At 44.2% G+C, this 21,656-nt stretch overlaps 1 protein-coding gene across 2 annotated transcripts in view; it reads right to left on the reverse strand.

Moving 5' to 3' along the window:
- The window catches only part of DSP (desmoplakin), a 45,449-nt gene extending 24,128 nt beyond the window's left edge, over positions 1-21,321 (reverse strand). The window contains exons 1-6 of one of the 2 annotated variants that reach the window (XM_077886213.1): positions 21,106-21,321; positions 8,904-9,006; positions 6,768-6,916; positions 5,874-6,048; positions 1,479-1,607; positions 476-526 (exon numbers count right to left, since the gene is read on the reverse strand). In XM_077886213.1, the coding sequence (XP_077742339.1) occupies positions 476-526; positions 1,479-1,607; positions 5,874-6,048; positions 6,768-6,916; positions 8,904-9,006; positions 21,106-21,287 (789 nt within the window). In that variant the 5' untranslated portion in view covers positions 21,288-21,321. The remainder of the gene's footprint in view (positions 1-475; positions 527-1,478; positions 1,608-5,873; positions 6,049-6,767; positions 6,917-8,903; positions 9,007-21,105) is intronic. The other variant, XM_077886214.1, reaches the window with a different exon arrangement.
- Positions 21,322-21,656: the final 335 nt, after the last annotated feature.

Consider the following 21,656-nt stretch of genomic DNA (forward strand, 5'->3'; position numbering starts at 1 on the left):
ACGAGAAAATATTGAAAAGGTGAAGATAGGGTGACAAAAACAGGCCAAAAAAATGGCAATAGCTCTTCTTATCAGACAAGTGAATTGATTGATTCCTACTTTGTCATAAAATGGTGATGATGGTCTAAGAAACCTCTACCTAGGGAATCAAGTCTTATTTCTGCTTATACTCCCTAGATCACAATTCACAAGTGGAAAAGCTTTATTTAACTACAAGTATTTAATAAGTGCCATCAACATGACACTCAACTTACAAATAGAACAGCACCAGGTACTGCCTTCAGGAAAAAATCATCTAACACTCAACTCACTTCTACAGGAAACCCAGCAGTAGAAATGAAGGTAGCACCTACAGGCCCTAAGTATATTTCCAGGTAGCTCCCACGGTCATTAGGTGCCTCAAGCCCAGGCATTCTCCATTTTTTTACAACAGAACTGAACTGAACACAGAGACATCAGAAATAAATCAGCTCACCAGCAGGTTTTCATATTCCTCTTCCAACTGGTAGATCGCAGATTTCTCACGCTAGAAGACAACAAATGGCAAGTAATTATTTAACTCTCCTTGTGGGTTTGTATACAAACAGCAGTCCTTCTAAATCTCCTTTTTATCAGATAATGACTTCAGATCACTGCATAGAAAGTAGTATTTGCTCTATAAAATCTTTTTCCCACAGCAACCTTTTCCCAGTTGGATTTAAAGGCAAACCCCCCACTGGTCTGGTGGTGCCATCCCCACAAAGTAAAGAAAGGGGCTCATCACTGTCACTTAAAGACTCACTTGTTAAAAAATGTTAAGTTTGACAATACAATTTAGGACTCCCTAGGTCTTAGAAAAAAGAGGGAGAAATGTGGTCGGATACTCAGGTGGACAAAAATAAAGGGAGCAAAAAAGGCAGAAGAAGTGAGGCTATCTCTGGTTTAAGGAAAGAAATGTAAGGGATTTAAAAGCACGGAGATCTAGGGGGAACCAGGCACTTAAAATCGGATTATTTCAGGCTGTAATTCTTAATTCAGCTTCAAGCCAGCCCTTTCAGCAAAAAAAAAAAAAAAGGGGGGGCCAGGAAGAGACACAATTTCCCTTACTAGAAATACATTTAATTAGCACATAGGAAAGGGTTCGCCAAGCACACAAAACTCTGATTGTTGTGCTTTCTCTATTTGAAGAGATATTATGCTTTCAGAAAAAAAGAAATAAAAAAACCTACCATTCCCCAAAAATATTCACCTACAAACTACACACAAATCCATATTGTATGTACCCTTTGCGTTTTGTTCACCTCCGGGGTGAACACAATCTCTTCTGGGTTTATCTGAGTCCACTTCCTCATTTATGAAATGGGATTTTTAGAAATTTCCAGTCTGTTGGAGAAGAAATCTTAGGCTAACATTTCAGACAAAAACACCCAGGATTGAGTAACTACATAATCCTTTAGTATGCTTTTTCAAGACTCTAAAAATAAAACATTTCAAAGTACCAGGTCAGCCTTGATTTTGTCCAGCTGCCAGCGATAGTCCCCGATGGCATTGTGGATGCTCCTGTGGCTGTTGATGTGCTGCTCCACGGAGGCCAGGTCCACGCCCCAGGCCACCATGTCCATCTCCGCCTGCCAAGGGAAAGTGTGCCCTTCATTTCCGGTCCTTTGCAACTGATTCACCTTACCCCCAGCATCAGGGGTCAAAGCAGCAAGGGACATACATAGCTTCCATTCAGATAAAACTGAAGGTGTAGATATTCAATATTTTCTTTTTTTTTTTTTTTTTTTTAATTTTTTTTATTTATTTATGATAGTCACATCAGAGAGAGAGAGAGAGAGAGAGAGGCAGAGACACAGGCAGAGGGAGAAGCAGGCTCCATGCACCGGGAGCCCGACGTGGGATTCGATCCCGGGTCTCCAGGATCACGCCCTGGGCCAAAGGCAGGCGCCAAACCGCTGCGCCACCCAGGGATCCCCGATATTCAATATTTTCAAAGCCAAAAAAAATTTTGTAAAGGCTTGGGATTCTCAAACTGCGAACAGAGCTTGCCCAATCCGTCCCACAACTTGTTGGACACCAGCTCAGCATGGCCGAGGAGAGATGATACAGGAATGAGATCCCTGAAAGCTAGATCATGTCCACTAAAGAAAAAATAAAATCTACCTGTGAACATTCAAGTGGTATGTGTGTGTCTAGAACAGATGTGCATATATCTACATGACACAATGTTAGAAATTACTAATAGAAGTTTCTATATTATTTTAATCTATTTTAATAGATTTTAGATTTTTTAGAACAATTTTAGGTTCACAGCAAAACTGAGCAGAAAATACAGAGTTCCCATATACCCCTTGCCCTACACACGCACAGCCTCTTCTACCAATATCTCATATCAGGGTGGCATATTTATTACAATCAATGAATCAACACTGACATATCTCAATCACTCAAAGTCTATATATGCATGTAGTTTCACTCTTGCTGTTGTACATTCCATGGGTTTTATATTTAATTTTGAAAGGCAAAGTGATACACAAAAATGAGATCTTCCCCCCAAGATATTACAGTATGTGCTCAGAAAACAGATGGATACCAACTGAGCAAGCTGAGAGTCTTCAGAATAGATACCCAGGAACCCTACACAGCCCACTGATCAGTTCTTGACACATCGCAAAAATGTGTATCAAGAAGAATAAAGAAAAAGCTTGCAGAGAAGTGCAGAACTTCATGGTCATTCTCACTGGCATGACTCAACCACTCTAACTCCTTTCGCACTGAATCCACAAACCATATTCAGTCATTTTAAACTGTGCATCAGAAAGAGCTCATTAAGCTCAGTCATGTACTATGTCCCAAGCTAAACAGCTGACCTAAACCTATCTCTCATTGTTTATTTCTTTAAATTGTTTTGATTCCCATAACTGTTGACTCTTTAAATTCAGCATTTGCCATGACCTTTCAGGATGCCAAACTCCCAATGGCCCATTTCAAAGAGGAGTTACTACACAACATACTCAAAGCTCATTGCAATTCATGTTGGCAATATGAAGGGAGTGGATTTATGTCAGCTCTTTAAAAAAAATCAAATCGGACTTTCTAATTTGAGTCTCCCCTACCTCCAATTTAAGAATGCCACCCAATAAGAATCACCCATTCTAGTCCACCAGCCTATTATCTCATCTTTCTTTTGCATGAGCTCATGTAAATTTCCAAATCACCTGTGTCATCTCTTAGAGCTGCCAAGGGCAAACATTCCAGTCTGGTGTTGCAGCAAGAACATAACACACATTGTTCTAAGCCACATCCATGTTCTAATACACTTGGCGGGCCTTCAGAAAGGGGAGCCATTTCAGTCAGATCACCTAGGACTTTGACCTTTCCCTGGGCTGGCTTCGGCTTTAAAGCAAAAACAGGTGAGCGCACTGGGACGTTAATGAGATGAGCCTGACCAGGCTCCCATGCATGCCCCTCATTACCAGCCAGGTGTATAGTATCTGACCTGTGCATCAGCAGAAACACAAATCAGGGAAACAAAACAAAAAACCTGGCACAGGAGATGTGTGACTGCCTACTGATTAGTGGCTGGGGATGGTGCTCCCTTATCAGCTGGCCGGGACAGCAGCTCAGTCTCTGGGGAGTGAGAAAGAATGCAGGCTATGCTAGGGGGAAGAAGGATAAGAAGAAAAGGGCCCCAGAGAATCCCAGAGCAAACAGGCGGTTAAGTGATAAAACTACTTTTAGTTCCTCTGGAACCCTGGAGGCCAGCTGATCTGAAGTGCATTGCTCATCGATTGCACCTATTAAAACATAAACACAGAACTGAGATGATCCACGAGATAATGCCACTCTCCAAAATTTAAAAATGCTGAGCCTCTGAGACCTAGGGTTCTCACCAAGCTACACTCAACGTGAATGCAGAAAATGACCAATTAGGAGCTGTCATTTTCTATAACTGTCATACTAAGAAGAAATGAAAGGATTTGATGTTTCGTAAGTAATTTGGTTCAAAGGTTGTCTCACCTACCGTCGCTTAAGATGTAGTTCAAGCCCTATCAGCTCTGCTGAGCCTGCTTTTCAGGGCTCCTTTCCAGAGACTGGAGCACCACCCCCCGCCCCACCCCCCCACAGCCCTAGCTGAGCAGGATTTTATTGCAGCTCAAATGCCATTAACCCCACACTGCTCTGGACAGAAATGTGGCATGTGGGGGTACATGTCTCGTTCTCGATCATACTCATTGTCAGGACTACAAAACATTACTTCTGAACACACTTTCTGCTAGGGTGCCAATACATATAAAAAGCTCAAGAAATATGTGTTCCAAGATCAAAAGAAAACCTGAAAACACGCCAACAGGACTGTACTTTAGGTTTCTGGGATTATAACTTTCTCCTCTATAAGCCCCACCGTCTCTAACAGTATTGTACGGTCTTTGTATTAAGTGGAAGAAAAACTTAGCTGACTGAACACACGGCCAGACCCATAAGCCTTCACCTCTTAGGAAAGAACACATACAAACAATTTTAAGTGGTTGAGAAACTTTAGAACCATTGCTCAACTGGTCCAACAACAAGCAATAAAACCAATACTTCTCACAAGCACAACCACACGGCATCACAAATGATGTCTGCACAACTTATCAATCTAACATATCCACCTTCTCAAGAGAAGGATGGCTCATGAACACCAGGTTTTCATTATACATTTCCCATCTATGTGATTATGGCATATTTCTAATGCCACCTGTTCATTAGAGGGCATAATGACCACATAAAACAAAACAGTCATTAGCACTGGAAAACACTTTGTAGAAACCACAGTTGTGGGGAAAGGCTCAGCATATACTTTGGTCACCATTATTTCACTCCCCTCCCACAGCTGCGACATAATGATTGCACAAGAAGAACTGATACCTCAAAAATATAAGGTAAGCAGCCAATGAGCCCAAACCAGAATATCCAGTTTTACTGTGTTTCCAGCTGCTCTGATTTAACATTTTAAATGAACATCCACAACATTTGTTTTTTAAGTACCTGTCAGTAACACAGCTGAGGTCACTTACTAGAAAAATAAAATATTTTAGCCCATCAACTCCAACACATTTTCAGGTTGTGAATGATAAGGGTTAGATATTCAAAATCTACTAATCAAATTATACCGGCTAAATGTTACCTGTGCCATAAGTTGTGACTAGTAAACAATGAGGCTGATTCCCTAAGCCATAAAAGGAAAAGGGAAAAAAAAAACAACTGTATGAAGTTTTATATATTTTTATATGAATATATGAATATTTTATATGAATATATAGATTTTTATGAAGCCTACAATTTAAAGTGTGTATGAGGTGGGGTGCCTGGGTGGCTCAGTGGGTGAAGAGTCTGCCTTCTGCTCAGGTCATGATCCCAGGGTCCTCTCCATGTCAGACTCCCCACTCAATGGGGAATCTGCTTCTCCTTCTCCCTCTGCCACTCCCCCTGCTTGTGCTCTTTCTCTCTCAAATAAATAATTAAAATCTTTTAAAAAATAAGGCATATATGAGGTAGGGCGCCTGGGTGGCTCAGTCGGTTAGGCATCTGACTCTCTGGCTTAGATCACGACCTCAGGGTCATGAGATTAAGCCCCACGTCGGGCTCCACACTGGGCAGAGAGCCTGCTTAGGATTCTCTCTCCCTTCCCTCCCCAACTTGCTTGCAAGCACGTACACTCTCTAAAATATAAAAGATAAAAAATAAATTGTATAGGAGGAAAATATGGAAAACATCAAGTTTCTGCTGCTAGCTGAGGCCCCAGACCACTCTTTGGCCAAACCACTGGGGCTGACCCTGCCACATTCTATACACCTGCGCCACTTGGGCTTGGAACATTCGAGAACCAACCTCATCTGGAAGGCACTTACCCTCTGCTGCCTCATCCACCCCAGACATTCACTGGTGAGGCGCTTGGTGAATTCATCCCACCCGGAGCCACTCTGACAGGTGTACCCTCCGCCACCCTTGGAGCTGGCCCTTCGGACTCGAGGGACGCTGATGGCTTTATAAAGAGCTCGCATTTGCTCCTGGAGCTGAAGCAGTCTGAAAAGAAAGGAAAACAATCACACCGTGGCAGGAAAACAGCCTCTGACCACACATTCTGGGCAAACGTCCCCCTTTCTGAGTCTCCTTTGCTGTCAGTACAGAGGTCACAAATGTTTTATTTGAAGAATTCTTTTCCTTACCACATGACTTGAATCTCCATCACATACACATACCTCAGCATTATGACGCTCAGAGCCTGAAGCATCACAGAAATCATACCTGGCTTGGCCTAACCTGATAGCACCTTCTGCTTCCCCTTGAGTTGCACCCTGGGCATCTGCCTTGTAACCTGGGCCCCAGGTACGGTGACAGCAAAATCAAGACTGCCTGTCTCCACTTTAAACTGCTCTCTGACTCTACGAGTCTCATTTTTATATGCGTGAAACTGAGCTCGGCTTGGTATTGGACTCTTGAAAGTCAAATGCTGCACCAGAGGCTGTTGCTACTCCCAAATGGAGGCCCAGTTAACATCTTATGATAAATTCAATCCTTCGAGTCTTTTCAAGGCAGCTTTGTGATTCCCCATAAAATGGAGGCAGTGAGTTTAGTCCATCGGTACACAGTAGCTACAAAATACCAAGTAAAGCAAGCCCTCGCTCTGGAAGAGCTGTGCTTCCTTCAAGGGAAGACCAGGCCGTGGGATGGAGCATAAGTGGGTGTTATGACCTTCTCTCCATGAGGCCTGCCTGCATTTGGCTCAGTGGTAAAGGAGATACCTTTTCTGATAAGCATCACAGGGCTGGCCCATCTGTCGCATCTCTCTGATCAAGCTATCGGTAATTTCCATCTGATCATTGGCCTGGGCAAAACATTCATCCAATTCTCTGCTCCGAGACAGCTGTATTCCATCTCCATATTTCAGCTCCTACGTGAAAGAAACATGTGGGGAGAATGCTTCACTTGTGTTAATGCTGGAGAGAAAAGCTTCACTTTTGTTAATGGAAGCAAAAGCTTCTGCTGTGAACTTAAAACAGTCTAAGTTTCCATTTTGCATGTGACTGGAAAAAAATTCCTAACTGGAAATTACCTTATGAATTCGAGACAGGGAGGTAAATACAGGAGGCTTCATGAAGCAAAATTTGCGGACTGTATTTTAAATCTTCACTAGGCTTTTAAAAGTATATTTACGGGACACTGTCCTTTCCCGTCCTTCAATGTGTTAAACGCTATCTTTCATATTTACAAAGAACCTTCAACCAATGGGAATTGCACAGGAGTAAGAACACTGTACTATTATACTGGATAAGGTCTTTTACAGACAAACTAAGCTTTTCCAGAGTCTTATAGGAACACAGCTTTTTAGTTCTTAAAAAGGAAGCTATCTAATTCATTGCATTGGGGCAATCAATTTCCTGCTTCTGATGATGCATTACCCTTATGTGAGATGTCACTTTTGGGGAAAGCTAGGTGATGATGGGCACACGGGAGGGCTCTGCATTATTTTTACAACTTCTTGTGAGTCTATAATTATTTCAAAATTAAAAATTGTTTTAGAAATGGAAACCTTCTTTCCATTGCATTGTCGATGCAAAAGACTGCTGCTTCGGGGCCATATAGGAGCTTGCTCTAGAATTTTACATTTGCCGCTTTAATTGGGCTTCAGCCAAATGAACTTTCTCTTAACAGAAATGGTCGCAAATACGCTATATTTCCCTGACATTATTACACTTCAATGCGTGGAAGTAAAACTACACTGAGAACACGATGCCATGTACATTTTTAGAACCACATGTAAAACGTTTCCATAGCCACTACAAATCGTGTCCAGGTCTGGGGTATGCATGTGTTCGATATTAACTTGCTGGAGCCTCCCACTTTGCTTTATGGAAAGGAATCACAGCTCTGTGATGAGTAGGTTTCTAATCAGACACTTGGTATAACCAGAACTAGAACCAAGCTAGTTTGCTGAGCCCCAAATATCCTTTTATATAGACTAAAGTGAAGTTATTTTTTTAACTGGGTAAAATAAACCAGAACCCACCCCAATCTGTAATATTGAGAAATTAGAACTGTAAGATATTCTCTAAACAGAACACATAAAATTCACTTGGCTAAAATCCCTCCTTTATATTTAACGGGGACTTTGTGATGGGCCAGATTCCAGGTTTAACTCCTACATCACTGTCAGCATCCAGGAGCCTGGCACCCAAGGCTTTCATGGGAGATACAATAAATCAGGGGAAAGAGAAAAAAGGCACTTATGGCCCCACCATTCTCTAGTCTATTTTTAGTAACCCCAGAGCAAAGGTGAATGCTAGCTACCGTATTTTAAAATAAACACTTGACACATGCAACAACCCAACATCTATGATTTCTAAGCCTGTTTCAATGAGAACCTAAGCTAATATCCAGGAACATCACAGGGCTTTACCACCATTTTTCCTCAATTTTCAATTGCATATTTTTTCTTTCTTTCTTTCCTTTTGTATGTGTGTGTGTATTTCTCAAACGTTGTTCTCACAAGATGTTAATTTTTCCTGAAGAAGAAAAAAAAAACCCCAAACTTCTTAAATTCATGGTGTACATCACAATCCAGGGACATTAACCTGCATCTCTAGGAAGGGAAAGCATTACAACAGTTACACAAATAACAATAAATGAGGGGTTGTTGCAAATCCAGAAGGGGGAGGCAATCTGTCATGTCAACATTTCTTGGGGAAAAACTATGTGATAACTGGTCCTCCTTGTTAAACCAACATTACAAATAGGTTAAGAAGATATATATCCCCTCTCTAGTCCATTTCTAAACCGTTAAGAATACGAAGGATGGTAGTGAATGAGGAAGCACAGGTCAGGACAGTAAGTCTACGCTAACTGGGAACAAGTCACATGTGGATGACCCTCCAGCTCACCGGCTGCACGATCAGCTCTGCCCGCATCAGACAATCCGAGCAGTTCTGTAGAAGTTCCTGGATAGTGTTCTGGTTCTGGTGCCTGGACATCGTACCGGTTTGACTGAGGAAGCAAACACAAAAAAACAGACATGAGATTTTTTTTCCCCTGCCAATTTGGATATAATTTCAAACTTTCAGAAAAGTTGCAAAAATGCAACAAGCGCACAAAGGTCCTGTAGGTCTTTCAGCCAGATTCCCTGTTAACATGTTTGCTTTATCCCCCTCTCCTTCCCCTCTCTGTATGTGTATTTATGTATATGTAGACTTGGCTGGACTATTTGAAAATAATCATAAACTTTTACACCAAAATATTTCAGCATCTGTTTCCTAAGAATGAAGACATCCGATGGTATAATTGGTACAATTATCAAAATCAGGACATTTAAAACTGATTGAATACCGTTTTCTAATCGATAGACCATATTCCAATTTTACAAATTAGCCTGATAATGTCCTTTACAGCAAATTTGTTTTTTCCAGGTCCAAGATCCAACCCACAAATATTCCCTTAAGTTGTAAAAACACGTTTCGAGCAGCTTATCTATCACCTTTTCTGCTTCATCTCACAATAATCGACAATGTGGGCTATCTGCACAAGTTCCTCCAAAGGAAAAGCCTCAAGGAATCCGACCCAGAACATCAAAGTTTCACTGGCGAGTCTGGCTGCAGAAAACAGTAGGAGGTGCAAAAAGAGCTCATTCTACAAAAATATCTTCTGCAATCACAGTACAAGAATGATAGAGAAATACGGTGTCAGGAAATTGATGGGAAATGTAAACAACTTGATTGCAAAAGCAAGCCACTTTTCCTTTCAGGATGACCCTAAGGAATATTTTTCTCTACAACGATAATCACCCAAATGTACATCTCAAATGAAACACTTTTTTTAGAAAAGATTTATTTGAAAGAGAGAGAGAGAGAGAGGGACACCTGGGTGGCTCAGTGGTTAAGTGTCTGCCTTTGGTTCAGGGCGTGATCCCAGGGTCCTGGGACCTGCTTCTCCCTCTGCCTGTGTCTCTGCCTTTATGTGTCTGTTATGAATAAATACAATCTTAAAAAAGAGAGAGAGAGAGAGCACGCGCACAAGCAGGGGGAGCAGCAGAGAAAGAGGGAGAAGGAGGCTCCCGCTGAGCAGGGAACCTGATGTGGGGCTCCTTCCCAGGACCCTGGGATCATGACCTGAGCCGAAGGCAGAGGGGGAACCCACCGAGCCACTCAGGCGCCCCGAGACACGGTCCTGATAGATGAATGGCAAAAACCTTAAAAAAAAAAAAAAAAAAAAAAGGTGGTAGATATGGATGTTTCATGTTTTAAAGAAACAGACTGCAAGAATTTAACATGCTCCAGATAGAAGTAAAAAGAACAATAATAAATTAATAATAAAAAAAAATCTTACTTGTTAATTTGCCAAGATACATTATGTCACAGCACGGCCTCCTATAGCTTAGTTCAAGAGAGACTTCAGACATGTTAAATTCTTGTCTAATGTTCAGGAAAAGGCCCCTGAATGCACTCCAAGAAGCCTGAGTTCATCACAGGGCTCCAGGGCCACCCAGGCCCCTTCAGCCAGGGTCGGCCTGTGCACCTGCACATAAAACTGATGCCTCGGGATCCCTGGGTGGCGCAGCGGTTTGGCGCCTGCCTTTGGCCCAGGGCGCGATCCTGGAGACCCAGGATCGAATCCCACATTGGGCTCCCGGTGCATGGAGCCTGCTTCTCCCTCTGCCTGTGTCTCTGCCTCTCTCTCTCTCTCTCTCTGTGATGATCATAAATAAATAAAAAATTAAAAAAAATAAATAAATAAAATAAAGCCCCTTGTGTGATAAAGCTCTACCCTCCACCTTTAAAAAAAAAAAAAAAAAAAAAAAAAACTGATGCCTCTTTCACATACTGGACTTTTTCTTATGCGTGCAGGTACCTGCGTGTGGGGATGGGATGGGGGGGGGGGTCCTGTGTGTGCTGTAAAGAAACATTTTTACTGTTTAAAAAAAAAAGGGAGGGAAGTTGCAAAACCCAGGCTATATGATGCACAGATGGGGTGAAATCGCAAGAAATTTCTCCCACGGGGGCTGATTCTGCATCTCCTCACACTGGGGAAGCACCAACTTTCTCTGCCACCTCTCTGCAGTTGCTCCCTGGAAGCGAGGCTCCTCAACAAGCCAGCACTAGCTGATGTTTGTGGGTGAGGAATCAAGCTTTCCCTGGGAACCACTCCCGGATGATGACACGGCTCCCGGGGCAGGCCTAGGCAAAGTGCCGCCCGAACTGCCCACCTCCCAAAACCAGCACACCCCACCCCTCACCCCCCTGAATGCAATCTTCTCTTCCTTCCACGCAGAATTATACAGGAAATCTGGCACATTAGATCGCTGAGATGTAAGCAGGGCTGCCTCAGTTGTCAAAACTTGTACAAAATTCCAATAGACTTAGAATCACAGAAAAGAAATTCAAGAGACAAAGGAAAAAAATGAGGACATGGGTAAGGAGTTAGGAAGGCCCCGTGGAATTATATTTGTTTTCTTTCTGGAAGGAGGATGAAAGTACCTTTGTTCTGAAGCCTTCAGTGATTGTTTTCAGCAATCTGGTTCAGAGAGTGAGTCCCACAAAGAAAGCCAGTCCCCAGTAATTAAATGAAAGGGCTACCTCTTAGTGTGATGGAAAGTCAGAGTCCCTTAAATGATTTAATAACGGGCTGTTGTAAAAAGTATCACAAACTGAGCCGGAAGACAGAGCTGAGAGGGGAAACTGGGTGGAGGGTATGTGAAAACTCTCCAGTAGCTTTGCAACTTTTCTGTTAATGTGAAATTATTCCAAACTAAAAATATATTAAAAAAAAAAAAAAAAAGCAAGGAGGCCAACTCAGCTATGAATGAATGGACCAAAGTGTACATCTAAGTCTTTTTAAAAGTGAGTTTATGACACTAAACTCTAAGTTGATTGGACAACAAAATATAAAACTCACCAGCTTCTTTTAAACCAGCTATTAGAGTAGTAACATGACACAGAAATGAACTGTATCCAGCAAAAAAGGAGGTGAGGAAGTTAAATAATGGCTTAAAATACTGGTGGACTTTCTACATTTTCCCCCTCCTACTTTTAGAAGACATTTGTCCAGAGACAACTGACCTCTCTATAAATTTAGATGCCACCTTAACTGCTTCCTCTCCCATATGTACATCTGAACTTAAACAAAACAAAAACCAGGTAATTGCATATGTTGCTAACAATTCTAAAAAGAATTCTTGATGCTTCACTAAAGGACTTGCCTATGATCACCACACATGCCCTAGATATCCACTAAAACCCTATATGTGTTGCTTGGCAATTAGGTGAACAGATCAACAACGGAACAGGAAAGAGAAATGCACAAAAATCGAGGCTTTTTAAGGGTCAAAAGGAAAAGAAAGGAGAAAGCTAAGTGTGAGAAAACAATGTAATGAAGAATCTTTGGTCTTGCTATTTGTTTATAGGAACACAGGCTCTGATGAACCAGATTCCATCCTACACACAACTTCTCAAGACTTCACCTGGTTCTTAAAGCAAGATCTGCGCATCCCAACTTTCATCTGTAAGAGCCTCACTTCAGTCTGAGGTCTGGCTAAGTAAGAATGACCTTGGGAAATAGGGCTAGGTAAGAAAGGGAACCAGGTGTAGGCTTTTTCTAATAGGTCGGTGCACCTGTAAAACAAGACAGAGGAAGGGAGACTCAGGCCCACTGACATTTGGTGACTGGGGGGAAAGAGAACCCACTTTCACATTCAGTTTGCTTCTCTTTGGCCCAAAGGAAGATCCAACATAGAAATAGTTGTACGTAAGTCAAGGAGGAAGTGCAGGCAAAAAGACTGTGACTCATGGAGTCTGTCCAGCGTCACACACTCAGCCTTTTGCAGCTCATGACAGCCAGGAGAGCTGGCTTCAGGGAATGTGTGTGTGTGTTTGAATGCTGTGTGCCATTCAAAACTTTTTAAGTCAAATGACATTTTTTATCGACCACATAATAATTCTAGAACTTTTGTTTGTATCAGGAATTTCTAGACCTTGGTTTTTCTCATCTGTTAGGTTAGGTGATACCTAAGATTTCTTTAGCTCACTCTTCTGTAACTCTGTCTTGTGAAACTACCAAATTCAATCCTATGGAGAATACTACAAACATCTGTTCTGTCTAATGGCAACAAAATTTCCTCTTCAGTTCATCGGGTGACTGGGAAATGCAAGATTCTATCAGAGATGAAGAAAGAATTTTCAAATAAATGTACACATTTAGGAAGCATAGAAAGATTTTTGAAACCCTTGGCCTCAAATAACTTTTCAATAGTCATACCTATAGGTGTGCGAGTGCAGAGATTTTAAACCGTGGTGGGAATTGAACTAACAAGCTCAAAGTTCAATTTTTAAATCCCATTTCAGTGGCATGGAAGATGAAAAATGTCATGGGAACAAAAAAAAAAAAAAAAAAAAAAAAAGCCCACAAGGAAACAAAACTCTCTTGGGTCAAGTCTTATCAAAAAAATCTTGACTTCTAAACTAAAATGAATAGCTGTCCTTGAAAAAAAATAACATTTTTCCTCAATAGTTTTTCACCTTTCTGAAATTCTGGGTGTTATCTTCAAACTTACGAAGGCAAATGATTCATACTACAAAGAACCTGCCTGCACAAACATTTTTTTTTTTAATTCATTCTAAGACTTGTTTAAACAAGTAATGGCTCTAACAGTTTACATAAAGATCCTTTCAACAATGGCTGAAAGGAAAACACGTTCTGGATTTTAATTCAAATTTTAAGAACAGAGCACACGAATATATCAACAATGTTAGAGAGCTTTCTGTTGTATTTTAGTACTGCCAAATAAGTCTTTTTAAAAAAAAAATAAGACTTCAAAATTATTGTTTTAAGATATTAGTTTAACACCTATTGCCAAAAATATTATTGGGAAAAAATACAAAATCAGTATTTTGAACAGAGGCATGCAGCATTACAAGGTAAAACATTTTTTTTCTAATGCTTACACTTTTTTGTTTTTAAAAGTCATTTTAGGGCAGCCTGCGTGGCTCAGCGGTTTAGCACTGCCTTCAGCCCAGGGCGTGATCCTGGGGACCCAGGATCGAGTCCCATATCTCACTGCATGGAGCCTGCTTTTCCCTCTGCCTCTCTCTCTCTCTCTCTCTCTGTCTCTCATGAATAAATAAAATTTTTTTAAAAAGTCATTTTATAATAATCTGTACTGCTCATTACACAGGTGGCCCATGCCAACAAATTCTGCATTTCTTTTTGTGAATATAGTTTCTCTCCTATTGGATTCCTTCTCTACTTCCCCCCCCCCATCTCCCCCCACCATCTTTATCTTTTGCCTTTCTTTTGTTCATTCCACCAACACAGGATCCTGAAAGGGTACCAGCAATGTCTCTTTGTGTATTCAGGTTCATAGAATAATGGCCTTAGAAAAGCTCGATAAATATTTGTTGGAAATTAAAATGACACGATGCATTAATATTGATCTTAAGGCCTAGTTGCTTAGCTCTTAATAATTTTCAAAGCATTTTAACATATACTATTTTGAGTTTCTTTAAAGAATCTTAAGCAAAAAGGGGGAAAAGTAATTGTTTTTACTTTTTCATTTAAGGGCAATCTCATACCTCCAAGAAACACCAAACACTACGCATTCGTGGAAACGTCAAATATCCATCCTTCGGAAGTCACAGACCAAATGCTGCCTCCTCTGGAGCTCACTGTGTTCATTCACACCTCTGCCCTCATTCTGTACTATATTACTCACACACCTGTCTATCCCACTCCTGGAGAGCAAAGTCCTACATCTAAGTCACCCATGACCCCTACAAGCACGTACCAACCCAGTTTCGCATACAGAAGAAGGTACTTAATGCATAATGGTTTGGTTTAGTAAAGGTGAAGGAAAACAAAGGTAAATAAAAGACTGGTCCAAGGCTATACGACCCCCATCCCCATCTCATTACCCGGATTTCCAAAGCCAAGTCAGGTAGTGTACTTGTCGTGTCCCCTTACCCACCCCCCATTCCCACCCCGACAAGGTGCAAATAGGGTTTCTTTTCTATTAAGTTTTAGAAAGGGAGCCTCCTCTGAGCTTTGTTTTTCTCCTTACCCCGGGGTTTTGGAAGCAGCCTCTAATAAAAGCTCCACTTCCTTCCCATGTTTATTATTTTCACACTGCTTTCGGTGGATTGAAGCACATTGTGGGGCAAATGGATCCCATACCATGGACTTCATAAACACTTTGAGGTCAAGTAGACTAAGAGTCCATTCCCTGCTCAGCCACTTCTGCTTGTATAGCCTGGGACTCTGAGCAAATGACTTAGATACACGGTGCCTGGAGTTTCTCCATCTGTAACAGGTAGGAACACACCCACCTCCTGGGGTTGACAGAAAGCTTAGGAGGAGCCAAGAAGATCTGCAAAGGCCCGCAGAATTCCCAATTCCCACCGCTGCTGCTGCTGTTGCTGCTGCTGCTAAGATAGGATTCTCAGATTTCAGTTATATTTTTCATTTTGTGTTTTTAGTCTCAGTGAATCATTCTGAACTTAACCCAAGGATGTTTTGCATCAAATTAGGATGGGGTGAGAAGGAAAAAAAAAAAAAAGATGAAAAAGAAGAAATGGATTAGGTGTTAAATATGAGGCATTTCAGAATAATTTTCCAAAAATTATTACAAGACCTGGAAATAACAGTCTGAGGCGATTCAAAGAGTGACACATTTTAAGAGCACGAAAGAAACTTAAGGGATAAGAAAATTCAGGAAAGGATGCGCTCTTTTCCTTCATTAACTGGGGATGACACATGTATACGTGCTCCTTATAAACTCAATGCCACAATAAGGATTTCCATTTTGAACTGTTCCCCTATGGAAAACCTCCATTCATTCTAAGGCCTAAAAAAAACAAAGTCATTTACAGGTTATCTGGTTATTTATGAAGAAGCCAGCTCCTTTTTAACTTTTTCAGGTGCCAGAAGCAAGGGATGTTAAGTTCGAATGTCAAAAAGTTTAATTCCAGGGGCACCTGGCTGGCTCAGCTGGAAGTACTGGGGATTCTTGACCTTGGGGTAGTGAGTCTGAGCCCCATGTTGGGTATAGCTATTACTAAATAAATAAATAAATAAACTTGAAAAAAACACAAATATATAAAATGGATTTTTTTAAAATGTAATTCCAAGCAGGAACTTGGGCCTAATTGCTAAAGCATCATCATTTTCACGAAATGTAGATTTCACCTCACATTCGTGAGGTCCTTGCAGGTCCTCAACAGGTCCAGTCCCAGGTGCTGGTGATAAGATGTAAATCGTCGGGCTGCACTAACATTTTGCAGGATGCTGCCTCTAAGGAGAAGAGTCTCAGGGTCTTCAGGGCGGTGCCTTCAATATCAGAACCACACCTATCACCTCCCATGAAGCGAAAGAGAAAAGTGAAGGGTAGGGCAGTGCCCTGAGCACCTGGCCTCCAGACTGAAGCACTCCTTCTAGAACCTCCTCGTCCGGAAAGACTGGTTGGCTAAGGAGTGAGACTCCCCAAGTCACACCCAAGCTCGCCTGTGCTCCACCCTAAGCAGTCAGCTCTGAGGCACCAAGGGGCATCAGCAGCGTTTTTCCTCTTTCCCAAGATATTTTCAGTCACCTGAACAGCGATGAAACTCTGCCCATATTTAGAGGAAAAAACTCACTGCTGTTGAAAGCTGTTGTGTAGATCTGACCGACATGAGTTGGCTCAATGTGGCATCATACTGTGTTTTTTCCTAAGCAGATGGAAACCCTACTGGAGCATTAACAAAAGAATATGACGGTTATGCAATAAATATTTCACAGGAATGCAACCGACTGGAAGAGTTTATAAGCACAAGAGATGAATTCTAATAACCAAGGTGTGATCTGGTCTCGATCCACTGTAGTATACTGGATTCAAAGGTAGCTCAACCAACTAACTATCTGTGTGACCTAAGCCAAGTCATTAAGTGACCACTTTAACCTCAGTTTTCTATTTGTAAAATGGGAAGTTTGTCGAGGCTTCAGGTAACAACGTGCGTAAGATACCAGGCGCATCACAGGTGTTTGCCAGGTAATGGTAACTCTTATTAGCCACCAATCTGGCATTTTTATAAAATAGGTAACTTACTCAAAGTTAATAACCATGTTAAGTGTTATCTGCCATAGATTAAGCTAAACTGAATCTCACTTTGCAATCGCTTCCCAGAAAAATATTTAGAAGATCCATGCTGTGAGTCACTCGACTCCAAGCCTGCTTTCTCAGACTCTCCCTTGGCCCTGCCCGTCCAGCTCTCAGCTGCAGCTGCCAGTCTACCTGGCCCCATCTACTTTCCTGTCCCAAGGCTAGGCCACCACCCTCAGACTTTCATCACCTCTCTCCTTCACTGCGCGATTGCTTCCTGAAGTCAACTCCCTCCCCTTCATGCCACCCTGCACACTGCTGCCACAGAAACAGGCCCACAGCTCACTAGGACAGTCTTATTTCCCTGCTCCTTCAAGGCAGGAGACTCTCCCTGGCTACGGTGAAAACCTGCACTGGCTCCCCTCTGCCTATGCACACTCCCCAGCATGGAGTCAAGGTGTCCCAGGCTCTGGCCCTTCGTCCGTATGTCTTACTGCCTTCCCACTTACAGCAAAGGCTCAGAAAGGAGACTGAGCTAAGGGCCTTGAACCTGCTCCCGGGTTTGTCACCTCCCAGACTTTTCTCATACTTCCCTCCCCCTGGAATGCTCCTCTGCTCACCCATCTTTACCAGCTGAAACACTCACAACTCTAATTCAGCACCACTTTCTTTATAAAATGTCACTAGTGCCTTGGCTATACAGATGTTATTTTTTTGGGAAGCCTTTGAGTCATTGGTACCCTCCTGTCTATTATCCTTTTGTATTATACTGTTTGTTTTCCTTTAAAGACCTAGGTTCCTTTCAAGAAGTCTGTATTTTCACCTTTGACTCGCCTAACACACAGCAGATGTCTAGTATTTGCTGAATGAATGAATGAATGAGTGGACTTGAGATACTTGCATTGTTTAAGTACAGGACTGTCCAATCTGCTGCAAAAAGATACATGGTCTAGAGGCACAGGCTGACAAGAGGGCAGAGGTGAGTAGCCCTGGATAATCCCGTCAATGTAGCCATGGCTAGACTATGAGATTTAAGGCAAGTCTTACTCAACTTATCTCCAAAGTGGAAGAATGAGGTTTCTTTCTGTACACCTTTGCACTCTCTCCAGCTCTGAAATTCAATGCAAATAGATGTGAGTAGCTCTTGCTAAGAAGCTTCTTTTTAAAAGGTAGTTTACAAAAAAAAAAAAAAAAAAAAGGCTTCTTTGTAAAAGATGGTTTAAAACAAACTTTATATCAAGTAGAGATCACATGTATTTTGGTTTTGAAATCATGAGTTCTGGAGAAAAGTAAGAATTTTATAACCACATATTTCTGAAGCTTAATGACTATATTTGGCTTCTAATCCTCCTACAATATCCACACTTTGATCAGTGAAAGATCCAATTGTAGCACTGTCACTTGGCCACCGAATTTCACTACAGATTTGTCATTTCTTTTAACCACAGGAACAAGGCTATGGTAGTTCTGCCTTAATTGAAAGCCCATATTCATAGAACATCCTATACAAGCAATATCCACAGTTTAAATTTTCAACAGTGTTCTCTCTTACATCATCAAGCATGTAACATTTACCAAACTTTAAAGTATTAAATAAAGCAAAAGAAATGAAAGCAGCTGTGATTGCATGCAGCCTAAAATAAAGAAAACATGAAAGACAGGTAGGCAGGGAAGGAGGGAGAACCATCAACGAAATAAAGTCTTCAGAACTGGCAAGTGTTATTCATGTAAAACGCAGATGCAGGAAGATGTTTTAAAATCCTCTTAAAAAGCAAATTAAAATTTGAGCTCTTTACACACTCAAATTACATTTAGGGAAAGGTTAAATACAAACACTAATTATTTCAAATCCCGATTATTTAAAAAAAATCAGACAACAAAGTGGCAGTTTTTTAAATAAACAAGCTTAAATTCAACCGGTTTTTGTGCTTTAGAAACAAACAAAAAACCCTTTATTTAGAAGAACTTTTGGCCAGAAAAGCACTTATTAGGTTCTTAATCCTCATTCAGAGGGCAGTGGGGTCAGAGATGGCATCCCACTTCTTCAAAGTAACCTGCCCTGAAACAACAAATCCCTCTGCACAAAACCATGCAAAAAGACCAGAAAGAAAAGTGTGGGCACAAGCCCCGTCTCTCTCCAGTCAGTCATCGTTTTTAAAATGCAGAAGTCAGCAGTTGCAGGCAATTTTTTGTGTGTGCTAATTTTCTAATTCCAGAAGATTCAGACAGCACCAGTGGCCGGCCAGGAGTGCTAGGAGAATCCCCATTCCTGGATCAAGAAAGAACGGCCCCACGCTGACTCCAGCCCCCAAGCAAGACTTCCTGCGGCCTAGGTCAACATCAAAGCAAAGAAACACCAGTCCCCCCAAATTACATAATTCAAAACGTCAGTCTGTTTTCCCTTCCTAGCGAGATGTAAAACTTGACATCATTTATCAACAGGCTTTCGATCGGAAATACAGAATGCAAGAAATAATGCTCTGGGACAACACTGCGCCTCCTCAAAATTTAGTGTTTCAGTGAAGAATCGTCAAAAACCATGTATCTGTACTCAATTCGTTAGCTGATATAGTAATTTCATTACAAATTTACCTCCACAGGAGGCCGAGGGAGTGAAATATTCCATTAACAGTAATATTTATTGTCAACCTAAAAAAATCAGGACTCTAGATAAACAGAATCATAGTTTAAAAGAAAAATACAAAAGATAAATAAATAAATAAATAAATAAAACACTTGGTTCACAAAATGCCAGAAAAAAATTGCTGCTGAAGATTCCTTGCAGAATCCTGACCTAGGTATAAACGTGTGGGCTAAAGGAAGGTGCTTCCCAAGTACAAAAAGTCTAGGAGGGGAGATTAAAACTAGATTTAATTGGTTGGCCAAGTTTTAATAAAACAGAGAGAGAGAAACCAATTGTCAAGATGCTGGGGGAAAGTACATCGAGGCCGGAAACAGGTCTTAACTTGAGTCGTCGCTGCCTTCAAAAAGTGCTGGGAAAACAAAAAAACTCCTGGAGCGTGTTCAGGTGGCTCCTCCCCAGCCTCAGGCCACAAGGCAGGGTAAGTGACTTTCTGGAAGGCGGGGCGCAGGGGGGCAGGGAGGCAGGGGGCGGGCAGGGCGCAGGGGGCTGGCGGGGGCCTGGGGGGGCGCGGCCCGCGGGCTGTCCCGGCTCCCGTGGGCTCCCCGCGTGCAGCCCCGCGCCCCGAGGACCTGCAGCCTCACGGTTGCCCCCCATCCTCCCAAGGGACCCCCGCGATCGGGCGCCAGGAGGCCCCGGAGGCGCAGACCCTGCGCGCATCCCGGCCCCCTGCCCCCCCACGGGGCACCTGGACCCGGACAGGCCCCCGCGTCCCGCGCCCGCCCTCGGCCACCAAGACACCGAGGTCCTTCCTTCTGGGCTGTTTCTAAAGGAGGGAACAAAGGGCGCAGGCGCTGGGCCCCGGGGCGCCCGGGAGCCGCGGTGCAGCGAGACCTTGGGGACCCGCGCGTCCCGGCGGAGCGCGAGCAGCCCCGGGGGTCGCGGGGAGGCCGAGGCGGGGCCCTCTGGGGCCGGGAGGTCTCGGGCTAAGCCCCCAGCGGCGGAGGCGCCCCGAGGCCGAGCCGGGCTGCAGGACAGGCCGGAGCCCGCGCTCCTTGGCTGTCGCGCCTCTGCGTGCAGTTCCCCCGACCTCGCACCTGCGGCCGGGATGCCCGGGGGCCCGGGCGCGCGGCGGGGGTGGGGGCGCGGGGGGTGCAGAGCCGGAGGCGGCGACCCAGCGGGCAGCCGGCCCCGTGCGCCCCTCGCCGGCCGACCCCTACCCGGCTGCAGGCAGGGCCCCGCCCCCGCCCTCGCCCTCGCACCTGCGGCGGGGACAAAGGGGTGCCAGGCGGGCCGGGCGCGCGGGGGCGGGGTGCCCAGCGGGAGGCGGCGACCCGGGCAGCCGGCCCCGTGCGCCCCTCGCCGGCCGGCCCCTCCCGGCTGCAGGCACGGAGCGCTCCCTCCGACGTGGCGGGCTCGGGCGCCCCTGGCCGCGGCCGGTACCCACCAGTAGCCGTCCGAGGTCTGGTCGGTGACGGTGCAGCGCCGGGAGTAGTACATCCTGCTGGTGCCCCCGCCGCCGCCGCCGCCGCCGCAGGTCGCCTCGTAGCGCAGGTCGGGGCCGGACTCGGCGCGGGTCATGCGGCCCAGCGTGTTGATCCGCGGGTGGGAGCCGCCGTTGCAGCTCATGTCGGCGCGCGCTCGGAGGGCGGCTCAGCGCCGCGGCATAGGCGAGGCGGGGCGGGCTCGGAGACGGCGCCGGGCGCGCAGGGAGAGGCCCCGCCGGGACGGGGCGCGCGGGGCGCAGCAGGAGCGGAGCTGGGGCTCCGAGGGCGGCGAGGGCGCGCGGGAGCCGGCGGCGGTGCGGGTCGGTGGCGGCGCGCGTCTGCTCCCCGCTGGCACCCGGCGCCCGGCCACACCTGGCGGGTTTCTTCCCGGGGCGGGGTGCGGCCTCCCCGCCCCGCGCGGGTGTCGCCGACGCGCCCGGGCAGCCCCTCCCCACCTGCGCCCGCGCGCGGCTCCGCCCTGCGCCCCGAGGCCGGGGGCCGGGCGGGGGCG

This window comes from Canis aureus, chromosome 37, assembly GCF_053574225.1.
Source record: "Canis aureus isolate CA01 chromosome 37, VMU_Caureus_v.1.0, whole genome shotgun sequence".
In the NCBI taxonomy this organism is placed as follows: Eukaryota; Metazoa; Chordata; class Mammalia; order Carnivora; family Canidae; genus Canis; species Canis aureus.